Source organism: Protopterus annectens, chromosome 4.part0, assembly GCF_019279795.1.
Source record: "Protopterus annectens isolate FY-2018-M chromosome 4.part0, PAN1.0, whole genome shotgun sequence".
Classification (NCBI taxonomy): Eukaryota; Metazoa; Chordata; order Ceratodontiformes; family Protopteridae; genus Protopterus; species Protopterus annectens.
In genome coordinates this window covers 887,063,324-887,080,326 of record NC_056733.1, presented here as the reverse complement: position 1 = coordinate 887,080,326, position 17,003 = coordinate 887,063,324, and the positions used below count along the sequence as shown (strand labels likewise).

The following is a 17,003-nucleotide window of genomic DNA, read 5'->3' as shown; positions in this document are numbered from 1 at the left end:
TAAACTTGGTTGACTTTTTGAAACAGTCACCAAAGCCATTGATGAGGGAAAGGCAGTCCATACAGCCTACCTCGATCTGGCTAAGGCCTTCGATACAATACCCCACTCGGGTATCATTGAAAAACTCATCAGCTTAAATGTTAACCCATACATCACAAGATGGGTTGCAAACTGGCTGAGTGACAGAACCCACAGGGTCAGAGTTGCTGGCGCCATGTCAGACTCAAAGCCTGTCACAAGTGGTGTCCCACAGGGCTCAGTCCTGGGCCCACTCTTGTTTGGCATCTACTTTTCTGAAGTACAAGCAAACACAGGAGGGTTATGGCTGACAAAGTTTGCAGATGACTGCAAACTGGGCCATAGTAGAAAACACATCTGACACAGATATCCTTCAGAAGGGTCTCACAGAAACGGATAACTGGTGCCAGAGCCACGGCCTAAAGTTAAATGCCAAAAATGCATAGTCATACCCTTCGGGAAAAACAAGGTTACCCCTAGCTACCAAATAGGAGGCAATCCACTGAGCACAGAAGAAGTTATCAGGGACCTGGGGACCCAGGTTGATAGTAGTCTGTCATTCGACACCCATGTAGCTAAAGTAGTTAGGAAGACCTTCTACATTGCCCACCTTATCATGAAGGGATTCTCATCTAGATCAAGGGAGGTTATAGTCTCCCTTTACTCATCACTCATCAGACCAATGATTGAGTACAATGCCCCATTTGGAATGTATCTGACCCGACACTTGCAGCAGCTGGAGAGGCCACAAAAGTTCCTCACCAAAAGGATAAAGGGTCTCAAAATCCTATCCTATGCTGCCCGACTGAAAGAACTCCAGCTCTATTCAGTCGCCACCGCTTGCTCAGAGGTGACCTTTGCCTAACATACAAGGCCATGTCAAACCCAGATTTGATGAATATGCTTCACCTCAAAAAATCTAGATCCATCAGAGCCACAAGGGCGGGAGACTTAAACCTCGACACGGCTATTAATAGGACGTGCTGGAGGGATAGATTCATCACCCAAAGACTCCCTATGCTGTGGAACAGAATCCCGGTACATGTGAGGCAGAGCACCTCGCTGGCCTTGTTCAAGAGAAATCTTGACCAATGGATGGGAGATCACAGATATACCCCAGGGATTACCTCAGTGTCACTGCTCGACAGAGGCACAGCAAAATAATGGGTATAGTTCCCCATACTAAAGGGGTGGCGTAAGCCACAAAACAATGGGCTAGGCTTGTAAATGCCCTCGGGCAGATAGCCTAGTATGAACCTATGAACCTATGAACCTATGAAGAATCTGGTAGAGCATTGCAAAATATTTCACAATTGAATATGAGTATATAAATGTTTAAGTTTTCCATATATACATTCAAGCAAATATACATGCAAGAGTGTACATACATATATATGAGTACACATACATACACACACACACACACATATATATATATATATATATATATATATATATATACACACATACATATAATCTATATACACACACACGTACATACAGTCATATATAGGTTATTGCTCACACATGGATAGGTATAGTTAGATGGTGTTGTTCAGGACAGATGGGGTGTAGAAATAGTAAGCGGACAAGGCTTCAGGGGGTCAATTACAGGTGCATAGATGGTTTGTGAAGAGTTATGTTTTAAGTAGGCTTTTGAAGGAGGGTGTGGAGTTTTGTAGTCTGAGGTCAGGGGGAAGGTTGTTCTGTATTTTTGCTGTTTCATGGGTAAATAGTGATTCCCCTGAGTTGTTTTTGCTTGTGATGGTTTTGATTAAGGCTTTGTTGGAGGACCAAAGTTGTCTGTTTGCATTGTCGAAGTTCAGCGTGCCAGTCAGGTCAGGGTTTTTCTCGGAATAGTACAGAATTAGATGAGGTAGGTTGAGTTGATGGTACCTTAATAGGTTCGGAAATTCAAGCCAGTGCAAGGCTTGTAGAGAAAGGCAGTGGTGGGATCGTGATTTGGCATTGGTAGCGAATCTAGCAATTTTGTTGTAACAGATGGAAAGTTTATTAAGGTCAGTTTTGTAAAGATTAGTTAGAATTGGAGATGCATAAAGTAGAGTATATAGGAGGTGGGTCCTGGCTATTGCAATTCGAGATTCAGTGGTTAGTTAACCTTTACAGCGATATAGGGAACCTAGCTTTTTGTGGACTTTAGTGATGGTTGTTAATATGTGCTTTGTGAATTTGAGTTGCTGGTCAGTGGTAACTCCCAGGAGTTTAGCCTCAGTGACAGGGGTGATTTGGGTTTTGCTGGTGGAGAGTATACTGAAGGTAAGGTTGCTCGTTTTAGTAGAGTGGAATAGCATTAGTTGTGTTTTCTTGGAATTTAGTATGAGTTGTGAGTTGTTAAGCCTGTTCTCTATTTCAGAGGAGGCTTCTTGCGCTTTTTGTTGGTGAAGTTGGATGTTGGGTGCAGAGCATATGAGAGTTGTGTCGTCAGCGTACTGGACTATGTTGGCTTTAGAGGTAGCTGAGTGAAGTTGGTTTGTTAAGATATTAAAAAGAAGGGGTGCTAGGATTGATCCTTGCGGCATGCCTAAGAAGGTTGGGAGTGGGGGGGATAGAGAGTTATGCCATTTGACGAATTGTTGACAGTTATCAAAATAGCTTTTAAACCAGAGGAAGGTGGGATTGTTAAGGTTGAGGTCAGAGAGACAAGACAGTAGTTTATCATGTGAGACTGTGCCAAATGCCTTGGATAAATCAAATTCTTTAGAAAAACAAGAAGATATGTGGCAATAAAGGCTGAACTATTTTAGAAAGCCTGGTCTAAGCTATTATTTCTCACTGAAAAGTGTACAAAAGTTAAGAACGTTGCCCCCATTGTTTACAAGTCTGAAGGTGTGAATTTTTTATTTATTTATTTGCATTTACTTGTTATTTGCAATTAACAATTTTATTAACTATTAATGTTTTAAATTCATTCTGTACTGTCAGGATACGGGCACATTCATAAGACACTTTCTCACATTTTTTTCTAACTAGGACTTTTGATTACCGTAGAACCGCATTAGAGCAGTATGTGCATATTCCGCAGATGTCATGACATTTGTGACGCTCGTGCACTGGCCCAGCAATCAAGGAGCTTCAATCCTCACCACTGTTACCAGTGAGGGGCATCCATATAGGGAAAGGATAATAAATGCACACACAGTAAAGTGCAATTTCCCTTAGGAGCACACAGAGATCACAGTCAGTCTGGGGCTGGTTTCTCCCTTTTTCTTCAGGTCCCCAATAAGACTCCCCACTAGCACAACTATAGGGTCCAGATCTCAACCTAGTGGGCAAGCGAAAACCTCCAGCACCTTCTCTGTCCAACCAGTGCTTTGTGTCCCTGCCCAAGTAGCTGACACACACACTTTGAGAAAAGAGTTATATACAACCACAAAGACACTCCTGGGGAAGGCTGGCACAGGTTCTGCAGCTGTGCCCCTTTTACACAGTGGCTTGACCAGTATCATTATATATATGCAGTGTACTCTAGAGCTTAAATTATCTCTAGACAAAACAGCCACAGTTGAAAGGTTTAAAAATATTTAATATTAAATAATAAAAACACAAGACAATACTTCTTACTACACAGTGCAAGTCAAGAGTTCAGAGATCACAGAGAAATGCTTACAGTAATACAGTAGAAAAGTTCCAACATCAATATAGAAAAAAAACTAATCTAATCTTCCTAGTTCCTAGCTATATCTAAGAGAAAACACAGTTCTAAAATAAACTTACATATAGAGCAGGACAGTGCTGGTGATGTTGTATGTTCTTAAGACAAATGCTAAATGCTCTCATTCTTTCTGTCCTTAAATTGATAACACAGTACCACTGATTCATTTCAGATTACATCATTTATTTTTTGTTCCAGGCTAACAGACTCTCAGAGGTTAATAGCCCTTTTGATCTTGCAGCTGGTCAGGAAGCCAGAGAAATAAAAGAAATTATACATATAAATTCTAGCCATTAACTCTGGCCTCAGAACAATAGGCAGAATGCCTCCCTCTAGACATCTCAGCTCCGAGTTTTAGATCAAAGAATTTCACAATGCTTGACTTATCAACTTTCTTACAGCAGAGTGTACTGTTACATTTTTTTCAGTTCAACATCCAATACAGCCTTTTCATATTTAAGAGAACAATTCTGTGGTTTACATTAATATTTACAAATTACAGAATTATCTACAAAATTCTGTCTAGCTGGGCTGGCAGCCTTCACCTATCTTCATAACATTTTATTAATTCTTGTTTATAACTTTTTAGTGCAAACAGGGACAGCTTTAATAGCTACACTCGTATTAGTAGGGGGCTGAATGCTACTTATTTTAGCTGGCTCAGACCGATTAACTTCTGAATATTTTAATCGGTAGACTAATGTTAATTTTTTTTTGTTAACAAACAGCAGAGCTTGGTTCCATATAACACTTGCATGATTTTTGTGACAGTTTAGCCTTTTTAGGTTGTAACTTTTTAAAGCACAATGTCTGAGTTTAACTAGACACATACTGAGTATTAGTGGCAGATGTACTACTTGTTTATATTGACTCCAATATTATAACATTCATAAATTTTAAACGGGGTCCTGTTTACACATTGATAAATACCTATGATACATATCAATTTTACTAAGTTTTATGATTACTCTCATTTGGATTGAAAGTATGTTATACTATGCTAAAGTCTATGATTATTTTTCTGTGTTTGAAAGTATGTTATTAAGTGTCCATACACATCTCTTTCACTTTGTATTTGTTCTGTATAGTAGTTCATTAACCGTGGAGCTTTTCTCCCTGGGCCTCCACTGAAAATGGGTTTCTGACCCAGTGGACTTTCCCAGTCAGAAAATGTCAGTAAATAAATAAATTAATAAAATACATTTTTCTAGGGTTTGCAGATCTGAGCGAATATCACTGCTGTGAGTATGAGCGACTGTTTTCTCATAGAGTTTTCATATATTTTTTATAGATTTCTGAATGTATTTTACTTTACAATTCTTGAGATGAATAACTTATGTGTGTGTGTGTGTGTGTGTGTGTGTGTGTAGATATATATATATATATATATATATATATATATATATATATACAATACATATTCTCAAGTTTGCTAGGGATTTATTTAAGATTTTTTTTTTTTACTGTATTTTCTTAAATTATATATATTGTTTTTAGCCCAACAAAATGTAGTGTTATGTATTGCTATTTAACTTTTAATTTTTAGTTGCTTTTCCCACTTGACACACAAACCTGAAGAAGTTCTAATAGACAAAAGCGATCTATGTTAAAAATGTTTCTGAATGTTGGTAGAAAAGATTTCTAAGGAATTTTGAAGACTTGTGTTAACCTTTTCTTTTGTGATACTACAATGAAATGCTTTCAGGAAGTTTTAGCAATTAATAATGTGTAATTTTTAGTTTAACTTTTAGTTTAGTGTAGTTTAACATATCCTGAAATCACAGAGCTTGAATTAGGAAAGTACTGTGTCGAATATCACACTGGGGTATGGGGGAAGGGGTATTTAGCAAGTAAACATGCTGATTGTCTTTTATAACAGAGCTACCATAGTTAACCACTCCCACACTTTTAAACATGTATATAAATGCAATGGTCAATTTGTACACTTTATTCTGTTTTTTTTCACCTACTAATTGGATCACTTGTTTGTGTGTTTTTAATAAAGAAGATTTGACGTAAACTAGCTTGTGCTTCCCTGCTTTCATTAGTGAATTTGTATTTTGGAAAGTTTTAAAAGAAAGTATTGCTACCACTTGTTATATTAGGTGGGATATTCTCAGTATTTTTTTAGGTGCCTAAACTCTGGGGAATCTTAGATCTTCCACACAGAGAAGTTTCCTCATTATTTGTAACATTTCGTTTCCTTCTCACAATGTGCAACTTTTGCACTTAAAATATATGTTTGATGCCAACTAGCCGGACACTGTTGCCAAGGGGCATGGAATAAGATAGTGGGTCTGGCATAAGCGACTGGCTGTGATGGCAGAGCCTGTAGTCTGTTTTTCCATTTCAGGTTGTTACCTTCTAAAATCAGTATATGAAGTAATTGTATGTTCTATTCAGAACAGGTAATTTTTCAGGCATATGTTCAGAGAAGTCCTTTTAATAGTTTGCTGCAGTGTTGGATTTTCTAATCTAATCATTTGTTCATTATATTGTTATAGACTGAGCCAGTAGTAATAGTGCTAGTCAGGTAGTGACATCTGGTCTCACAGTGGGTGCTTTCACCATCAGATATAGCCTTCCTGTCACTTTAATGTGAGAGAGCCTTCCTGTCACTTTAATGTGAGAGTATTAAAGCTCACAGTCTGATGAAAAGTTTAAAGAGTTGATCCTTGCATTTCTTCTCAGGGGGATGTTCACTGGAGGATTGCGAGAGATGCAGCAGGGTGTTGTACAGATTCGTGGCATTGCATATGTTGCCATGTGCAACATTTTGGATTTCATCTACACATCTGAGATCGAGCTTAGCTTGGACAATGTGCAGGAAACACTGCTGTGCGCCTCCATATTGCAGGTAAGAAAATATAGTCATCTGGGCAGTATTTGCTTTTCAGTTATGTCTTAAAGTTGGCCACCTAGTTTCAGTACTTTTGTACAGATTTGCTTCACTGTTTTACTTCAGAGGTTGAAGCTGTTTGCGGGAGGAAGTTATGTTTCAAGCAGCAGCACCTTCAGTAATAAGTGATAACTAGAACATTTTCCTGTTATGTTTGAGTCTTGCAAAAAAGGATTCTTCCAAATAGCTTATTTTGTACATGTGCATTGGAAAAGTGTTGGTATTTTATGCAGCACTTGTGTCTAGATTTGTTGTTTTATACTTTCTGTGGCACTATGTTGATTAATAGGACACAGTGTAATATCCTGGCCAAAGTGCTGCACTGCCCGTTTACCACCACACTTCATCAGGTGTCACCCACCATAGTTGTGGAAAGCACACCTCCTTTAGTAGGCTTCTAGAAGGAAAGATAGGACCCAGTGTAATATCCTGACCAAAGTGCTGCACTGCCCGTTTACCACCACACTTCATCAGGTGTCACCCACCATAGTTGTGGAAAGCACACCTCCTTTAGTAGGCTTCTAGAAGGAAAGATAGGACCCAGTGTAATATCCTGACCAAAGTGCTGCACTGCCCGTTTACCACCACACTTCATCAGGTGTCACCCAGGAAAGAAGTAGTTTAATAAAGTGAATGTAAGTTCTTCTGTTCACACGGCTTTGTTCATAGATTAGTAGTAGGCGAGTTGCCCTTGTGGGCCATTTTAAGCCTAGTCAGTTATCCCATGTGAGAATCAAACTCTGGACATTGTGTTTGTAAGGTAAACACTTTAACCATGTGAATATCTTTAAAATATTGGTGCTTTCAGCCTTTGCAGAATCCTCTATATGTATAGTGGGTGGTCTTGTCCTGTTCAGCTTTAAGCAGTCTAAAAATAAAAGCTGATGAAGCTAGAAGCATGCATTACCTGTTTTGAATATTTGTTCATATTACGAAGACCAAAAGTTACATGATACCAGAAGTAATCAGAAATAACTAACTTTGTCTTGGCTTGAGGTGTAGTGCAGCTACAGATGTAAGAAAATGCATTTATTTATTTATTTAAAGTTTGTTAACCAGGAAAGTCCACTGAGCTGTGTATAGCCCGTTCTCAGTGGAGGCCTGGGGAGAAAAGCTCCTCAGTTCAATAAAAGACCAAACAAAAATTATGTGCATTGGTGGTATAGCATTATTTAACAAAATTGTGTAACAAATTTGAAATTACATTCAGTGCAAAGAAAATTGTATACATTGGTAGTATATAGCATTATCTAACAATACTGGATTACAAAGTAGAAAGTACATTTAGTAGTCCAAAGGAAATGTTTCTGTCCATCTGTCCAGTTATTTATGTCTACTCACCAAAGGCATTTATATTGAATGTCATCTGGTAGGAAAAAAATAGTAAACCACCTTTGGCAATTTAAATGAAAAAAATGTTTTTTTTTTTGTTTAGGGATAGGGAAGGGAGGGAGCTTTTTTTTCTCTCCAGTGCACACACGTCCAGGAGTATCAGCCACCTCTTTACCACACCCAAAAGGCTTCCTCTGATACGTTTGGAGCTGATGTGGATCTTAAGGGCATCCTAGGGGATTTCGCCATCAGCATCTGCCAGGAGTGTTTTTCTACTTTTTTTTTTTACCTACCCTATTATCCCCCCCCCCTTTATGATCCCATGGTAATGTTGGAGGTATGGGCGTCTAGTGGGGACTTGGCGCATTTTGCCCCACCTACACAGCAGCTCAGCTGTGTCTTCACCCACCTTTGGACCATGCCTCCCAGTAGTAACATTGCTAGCTTCCACCTGGGATTGTCACAGGAAATGTCCATACAACTGCCCTTAAACCACAGATGATAATGGCCATTCCTCCATGACACACTGTTGGTTGCCCAAGCAGCTAGTCGAACCCGGGTTGGGTGAGCTGTAATCAGAACTTTATCCCCTCCATGCCATACAAAACCTTTTTTCTTTTTTTTTTAAGGAGGGCAAGACCCCACCCCACACACACACACACCTTATAAATGCCAGCTCTGAGGTCACAGAGCAGTGTGGAAAAGTATAGCCTCAAAGATCACTAAAAGTGGCTTTCAACTGTTTTTATTCTACGAAATGGCATTTTATGTAAATGCCTTTGGTAGATTGACTATGACCCTCACTTCAGGATTGTTTTCTTGAGAACTGGAAATAGTGGCTATAGAAATTTGGTTTATTCTTCATTGCAAATGGCAAATCTTACAAGCCTAAAAAGTTGGTGTTACATTTCTTTATCTCACAGTAGAAACCATGAACATTTGTAACATATTTGAGTTTAAATGGGGGTGCTGAGTACTGCTAACTTGATATAGGAATTTCAGTTACAATGAACCAAGGGGGTAATTTGACATATATTCACTATTTGTTCTTTTCAAGGTCTGTAAGACTGCACTAAAACTGTAGATACTTCTGTTTCTGAAATAAAGAACTAAGCCTAAGAATGTAGATTTGGTAAATAAAATGACTTATTAGTACTAGACAGAATTGCTGTGTTATCAGGGATTATCAGAAAAGTGGCAGACTGTTGAGAAACCCATGTTTAATGTTAAAGTGATTGATTGTGTGCATGGTGAGTGAACTTAACTTCATCGCAGTTATGTCTTTCAGAAGCTGGCACTCAGACAGGCAGCCATTAGACACCTAGTGAGTAGGAAATAGCTGACGGTTGGCAGACAATGGTGAGAAAAAAATTCAGAAAGAAACTATATCCTGCAAGTGAATTAGAAGTGTGTGAAGCTGCCTGCAGGACAAAGAAACTGAAACCAAGTAAAAATAAAAAAAATGTAGCCACCTATTTTCAATATGAGATTCCTCCTTGTCACCTTTTCATTGGGAAGTTTAGCTTTTTGTATATTTTCAGTGTTGTGTGTTTGCCAGCCATTTTTTGCATCTCAGAAAAGCCTCTCCACTCTTTCCTGAATCCTTTTTTAAAGGATTTATTACATGCCTTTTATTGTCCTGTTCCTCAGCACAATACACGCAGGAGTTCTGTCCTTGTCAAATTTAAGGGTGCTACTAAACATCAGTATATGAAAGCTGTAGAGAATTTTCTTCTGTCAAAAATGCTCTTTAATCACCTTCCTTATTCCTCCTGCTACAACTTTCTTTATTAAAATCATCACATTATAAGCCATAACATGAGCCCAATTAAAAGCCCTGTATTTATTACAGGATCAGGATGATGTATCGAATTAGAAAGAAAAATTGAGGGCAGGCAGGAGCCCTACTAAATGTATGGGTAAGTCTACACCAGGAACAAAACAGGGACACAACATGGGGAATGTTAAACAATACATTAGAACATCTCTGAGACACAGTCTCCGAAACATAACTGGATTATGAGTTGAAACCAGTAGGGATGGGTAAACCTGTCAGTTGTTTAAACATTTCAGTGATGGGTAATGGTTAAACAGGGAAAAGGAGTACATTTATTGGGAGCAAATAAAAAAAGAGAGAGAATGGAATGGAATGATCTAAAAGGCATTACAATTTAGACAAGCATTAATGGATGTTTATAGGGGAGCGCAAAAAATTTTATAGAAATATGAAAAATAGAAAAACGGGCAAGGTTTAGTAAGACTCCATTTTTCCATCCATGTTTTGACATTGTAAACTGCACCATGATTTAAATGTTGTAGTATATTCTTGTATATATAAATATCTACGTGTAGTTTTCAGTATGTCCTTGTATCTTTTTTTTTCATTTCTTACGTGATCATGTTTACCAAGGCTGTTACTAAATAAATTAATTAATTAATAGACAGAAGCAAGAGCAGTAGAAACAACAAGAGTAACGCTAGTAAGCAAACTATGTAAAGGTACAGGAGAAAAAGTGCAAGAAAGTAGGAAAGAAGCTGAGAGGAATATGGGAATGGACGCTTGAGGTAGCAAATGTGCAGGAGCATTGACAGAATGTGCATCATACCCCGAAAAGTATCCAAAGCACAGAAATTCCAAATATTTCTGTGGAAATGTTGCTTAAATGTTTTTATACCCCAAATGAATTGTGTAACATATACCTGGGGGTAGAGAGCTGCTGATATAGCTGTAGGCAAAACCAATCAGGGAACTAGAGACCTGCCTTTTGGGGAATGCATTAAGCTGAGAAAATTTCAGGAGGAGCTACAAGACATATTAGGAAAATTTCTAGGAGAATCAATCCAGGTAAAAGGGGTAGGTTATGTACTTAACTGTAGGGGGCAAGAACAGGCAATAAGCAAAATGAAGACTTGATTGCATTATTTATTTATTATTTTTATTTATTTATTTAAATTTGTTGACCGGGAGTGTCCGACTGGACGTAGGTCCATTTTCAGCGGAGGCCCGGGGAGAAAAGCTCCACAGTTAAAATAAACAGACAGTATATACATTGGATTACATAGTGAATAACAATTTACATAGCAATTTACATAGCATTACTTCAGCTAGCATCTAAAATAATAACAAGAATAACAAGAAAGTGGAAAATGCAAGAAATGCCCATGGGAGTTAATGTTAGGGTACTGATGGGCTCACTAATGGAACAGGGAAAAAAGCTTCTAAGCCAAAGGGGGTGGCAAGTATCACAAGAGAAAATGGTTGGTATGAGAGCAGATATTGGAGTCAAATGATGAATCAGTAGAGGGAGAGCGACAAGAATCAGAAAGGCCAGGGTCACATGAGATGCTGGGAGTGAAGGGGAGAACGCCACCTCACTGTCACACATAAGGAAAAGCTAAGACAATATTAAAAAGGTAGGAAAGAGAAAATCCTGATCTGGGCAATAGTAAAGTAAGGATGCACACCAAAAAGAGGTTTTATAAGAAGATATAAGAAAGTGGTCAAAGAAAATGTCATGGAGCTGTGAAGACAAAACAGTGTGATCTCTGGTAGTGGGTTGAACCTGATATTATGATATAGATTAAAGGAAAATTCCACATTCTCTTACAGTTTAACTCAATCCTTGGGTATCTTTTCTCCCTACAGTATGGCTCCAGTATTGTGTAGGTACCAGAAAGCTGTTTGTACTTTATAAAGCTTTCATTTCATTGCCTTGGAATCAAAGGAAGAGAAAGACCATCTACTTTTTTTTTAACTTCATGCATATTTGCAGTGGAATTTGCCTGCACCTGCATGACATACCACAGACTTGAGAAATCTGTATTCTGGTACTGCTCACAATCTTATACGGGTAATTAGTCCTGCTGATGGCAGCTGCTGTAAAAAAATGACAAGAGAGGTGTGAAACTGTTTTCCACTGTCTTTATTGCAGAGAGGAAGAGAACTTAACACCGATTCACAGCATGTAGCCATGCCTTTCACAATGAAACACAGCAGTTAGATAATTTAGTGATTCAAGGGCAGTTGTCACATCTTTTGACAAATGTATATAAGCAGTATCACAATATTGAAATGCTAAGCTTTAAACTTTAAATGTTTATTGTTTATACTACATTCTAAGATAATTTAAATGTAGTATCAAAGATGTCTGTGACTGTCTTAATCCTAAACAACTTGATTGGTTAGAGTTTCTACACCATCTACACTTTTCACAGCTTACTATTGCCCACAAAACCCCGTATCAACCCACCAATACTCCTATACTCTCAAACCTACTTACCCCCTACCATAATCCTAAAAACTTACGCTCTCCTAACAAACTACTGTTTAACATTTGCAGATCCAACAATTTAGCTGGTGACTCCCTTTTCTCTAATACCATCGGTAAGCTATGGAATCTACTACCCACTGAACTCACAACTCTCTGCTCTCATATACTTTTTAAAAAGAAACTCAAGCTTCATCTCAAGTCGCACTGGTTATGTTCCTGTACTATCCCTGACTAACTGTTGATACTTCTCACTTATAACTACCTGCATCATCCTAAGCCTTCCCTATAAAATCTGCTTATCATGAAACTTTTGAGTGAATTCTTTATATATACTTGCATATTACATCCTCTCATGAATATTCCCTTATTGTTTACTGCTCCAGTCATGCTCAATGGTAGTAAGGCAGTTAATATTTCATATCTTAAAAACAAGACATTTTTCTTATTTATACATCTGTTCTACTCAATACTATTTTCTATATTGTTTTTGGTATACGACTTTATTGGTACTTCTTCCTTGATTGAATTTTGCATGTGTTCTGTAAACTTTTTCAAGATTGTACTTTATATATGTTTTTTATTGTTTATTGTTTTTTGTTTGATATTCTTGGAGCTTTTCTCACCGGGCCTGTACTGAAAATGGACATGTATCCAGCTAGACTAGCCTGGTCAACAAATGTCAAATAAAATAAAAATAAAATAAATTTAGAGAAAAGTCAGAAAATATTTTTCTTGTAATCCTTGTAAAGTGCCAACACATTTACCATTTTCCTGTCCTTTCAACACAGTAGGACAAAACTGCACAAATCAGGACACCTCTGCAAGGAGTGAGACTGGTAGCAACCCTGTCAGCTAGGTCCACTAATACTGTTCATAAGAAGTTTTCATAGATTCATGGACATAGATCACTACTAGGCTAACAACCCGGGGGCCTTTCTAATTGGGTTGCCACCTTTTCAAATGCCCAAAGTGGGACATTTGTGGTACACATGTCAGATTTTGTGGGCCGAAACATACCCATGGCCAATAGAAAGGACAAAACTTCACTTTTTTGGCTAAATAAAAGCTTATTCTTGTAGCATTTTAGTTGCTTATTCTGTTTCTTATAACATTTAGGTGTTTCAGATACAGAATAACTGTTTTATGCAACTATTACATAACCTAGTCAAGGTTTCCCAAAAGAATAATTGCATCCAGTACTTAAGTAGGACACTGAGGGGCAGGCATTTGTAAGCTAACTCCTTATCTTCTGTCTATTCCTTGATCTCTCTAAAGCCTTCGACACTGTGTCTCATCCCATCCTTCTTAACAAACTCTCAGACCTAAATCTCTCTCCTACTCTTGGCTGGTTCCAGTCCTACCTTACTGGCAGAAAACAAGTTGTTAGATGGCAGCAGGCTTTCTCACCCTTCCTTGTTGTTCAAACAGGAAGGCTCCAAACTTGGACCGCACCTTTTCAACATTTTTACGAACAACCTACATTCATCCTGCAGTCTCTCATCTGTAATACAATGCACAGATGACTCTACTTTCTTGTCTGACTCCAATACTTTCTCTGAACTGCACACACTAACACAGAATTCCTTTATCTCTGTTGAAAAATGGCTCAGAAATAATCAACTAACCCAAAGAAAACTCAACTCCTTCTCTTCCTACCTCAGACACTCTCTCACCTTAAATCCAACTTTTTTCTCTCCTCCCTAAATGGCACCACGATCTCCCCTGCCTCACACACCAAACTCCTTGGGGTAATAATTGATGACTGACTAAAATTTGACTTGCACATACAACAGGCCATCAAACAAACCCACCAAAAACTTGGACTACTTTATAGGAACAAAAAATTCCTCACTACTGCCACTAAATGTACTGTTGTGTAGGCATTTCTCTTACCTAGTCTTGTATGTGCTTTCCCTATCCTTATCAATATCCAAACTACCTCAATGTAGAAACTGGAACAAACATGCAACAGAATTGCCAGATTTATTCTAAACCAACCACTCTCATTGCATCACTGCCTCTCACTAAACAAACGTCAGTGGCTGGAATTTCTGCACCATCTCCTACAATTGCAACTCCACACTACCTTTTCCATACTCAACAACCCCTCTGCCTGCCGTGCTGTCACCTCCCATGTTACTCTGTACTCTCCCCCTGGCCTCTCCGGAGTGCTGATCAGCATCTTCCCTCAGTTTGTAAACCCAAAATGAATATTAACAAACTACTTTACAAACACTCTGTCTCACTAAATTGGAACAAACTCCCTCTCCATATTCAATCCAACCTTTCCTTTTCCTGTTTTAAAAAGGAGCTTAAATCCCACCTACCAAACTTGAAATTATACCATTGCCTTGACCACACGTAGTCTTAGTCTGTCCTGCTGTATAACCTGTTGCCTTGACCACACGTAGTCTTAGTCTGTCCTACTGTATAACCTGTTGCCTTGACCACACGTAGTCTTAGTCTGTCCTACTGTATAACCTGTTGCCTTGACCACACGTAGTCTTAGTCTGTCCTACTGTATAACCTGTTGCCTTGACCACACGTAGTCTTAGTCTGTCCTACTGTATAACCTGTTGCCTTGACCACACGTAGTCTTAGTCTGTGCTACTGTATAACCTGTTGCCTTGACCACACGTAGTCTTAGTCTGCCCTGCTGTATAACCTGTTGCCTTGACCACACGTAGTCTTAGTCTGTCCTGCTGTATAACCTGTTGCCTTGACCACACGTAGTCTTAGTCTGTCCTGCTGTATAACCTGTTGCCTTGACCACACATAGTCTTAGTCTGTCCTGCTGTATAACCTGTTGCCTTGACCACACGTAGTCTTAGTCTGTCCTGCTGTATAACCTGTTGCCTTGACCACACGTAGTCTTAGTCTGTCCTGCTGTATAACCTGTTGCCTTGACCACACGTAGTCTTAGTCTGTCCTGCTGTATAACCTGTTGCCTTGACCACACGTAGTCTTAGTCTGTCCTGCTGTATAACCTGTTGCCTTGACCACACGTAGTCTGTCTGTCCTGCTGTATAACCTGTTGATCTCCTAACTTTCTTTCTCTGCTAGTAACTTCTGCTTAAACTAACCCCCTAAACCCTCAGCTCTACTACTATAGCCCCCTCCTTTCTGTCCCCCCTCCCATTCTCCAGACTTTTTATTTCCCCCCCCTTTTGTATCACTGTCCGTACATTTTCCTTCTTTTGAACGATTATCCTTTTGTTTTTACTCTTTTATGTAGTAAATTTAGTCCACTGCTATCAGTGCAACCCTTAATATTCAGAATTTTTTCTTTTGTTTTTCTCTTTATAATTAATTTCGTATTTGCATTGTTATTTTTAATAGTTTTTGTGCTGTGTGTTTATCTTTGATTATGTTTGCTGGGGCTCTTTCTTCTTGGGTCTCCACTGAAAATGGGTTGCTTACTGTCAGTGCGATGCAGATAGTTAATAGCCTTTCCTTTGTTACAATTATTTTATATCGTGATTGTTATTTAATATTTGTATATTGTCACTTTATCTTTACTGAGGTTTGCTGGGGCTTTTCCCCTCGGGTCTCCACTGAAAATGGGTTTGTTTGCAAACTCAGTTGGACTAACCCGGTTAACAAATGTGAAATAAATAAATAAAAATAAATAAACTCTGTCCATCAGGGACATGGGTGCTAGGCCCAGTGTAAATTTCCTATTCCCCATCCACTGGTCTGGGTTGCTGTTAAATATGGTAACAGACAAACTCAGTTTCACGTAGATGGGGAACCTGTTCTATAGGAGGGGCAGTCTCTGGGACAGATATCTGACAGATCTCCAGCATGCTGTGTTTAAGTCAGACAAAATTCAGGTCCTTAGACCTTGTATTTCTGGTACTGTTTGACTTGTAGATGTACAGGAGATTTGTATGTGTGGGGTTTGCAGATGCCTTGTAAGCCAGGAATAGATCACCTCCTCAGCAGTCTATAGGAGGCTGAGGGAAAGGGCTGTAAGTTATTCTGCATAATGCAGGTTTGTTAAGCCTTGTATTCTTTTTGTAAGGAACCTCTGAGGTTGCTGTAGTTGCTGCATATGCCTAGTACCTTGTATTCTTTTTCTAAGGAACCTCTGAGGTAGCTCTAGTTGCTGCATATGCCTGGTCAGGTACATACTGAAGGAGCATTGTACTCCATGATTGGTCTGATAAGGGCAGAGAACAGTGGGATAATGACCTCTTTGGACTTTTGATGCATTGCCCTTGCTTACAAGTTGTGCAAGGTAAAAGAATTTTCCTCACCATGGCCACATGGCCAGGAGTTGAGCTGAACCTGTGAGCCAAAAGGTTGGCAATGGCCTCCAGTTTCTCCCCTTTTTTAATTTCTCCAGATCTTTTGGGTTTCTAATACTATGATGGGAATGGACCCCATTCCTAAGTCAAAGTATGATGAAAGTTCATGAAATTAGTATTGTTTCAATCTTTGATGTCAGCTGGATGCCTTTCTTATGTGGGTTGGAGAGTGGGCCCAGCTTGAGACTTTTGTGACAGCAATGAATGACTCTACTGAGTACCTGAGGTTTAGCATGAATCTTTCCAACAGTAAAATTGAATATATGGATCTATGCATTGAGAAAGTGGATGATGGTAATATTAACACTAGTGTATTGCTGTCATAGGAACACCTACCTTCATAGACGGAGTATGTTGTGTCTTTCGGCTTTTCCCAGTTAGGGGTCACCACAGCGGAACTCCGGTCTGCAAGTGATTGGCAGTAGATTTTTACGTACCGAGTTGCCAGCTCTGACGCACAGCCTTCAATGAAGGTACGACCATTCACGCATGTCTCCACG

At 39.0% G+C, this 17,003-nt stretch overlaps 1 protein-coding gene across 1 annotated transcript in view; it reads left to right on the top strand.

Annotated features, from left to right (window-relative positions):
- The window catches only part of KLHL22 (kelch like family member 22), a 1,250,694-nt gene that overhangs the window by 526,437 nt on the left and 707,254 nt on the right, over window positions 1-17,003 (top strand). The window contains exon 3 of the mRNA XM_044068844.1: window positions 6,383-6,548. Within this exon, the coding sequence (XP_043924779.1) occupies window positions 6,383-6,548 (166 nt within the window). The remainder of the gene's footprint in view (window positions 1-6,382; window positions 6,549-17,003) is intronic.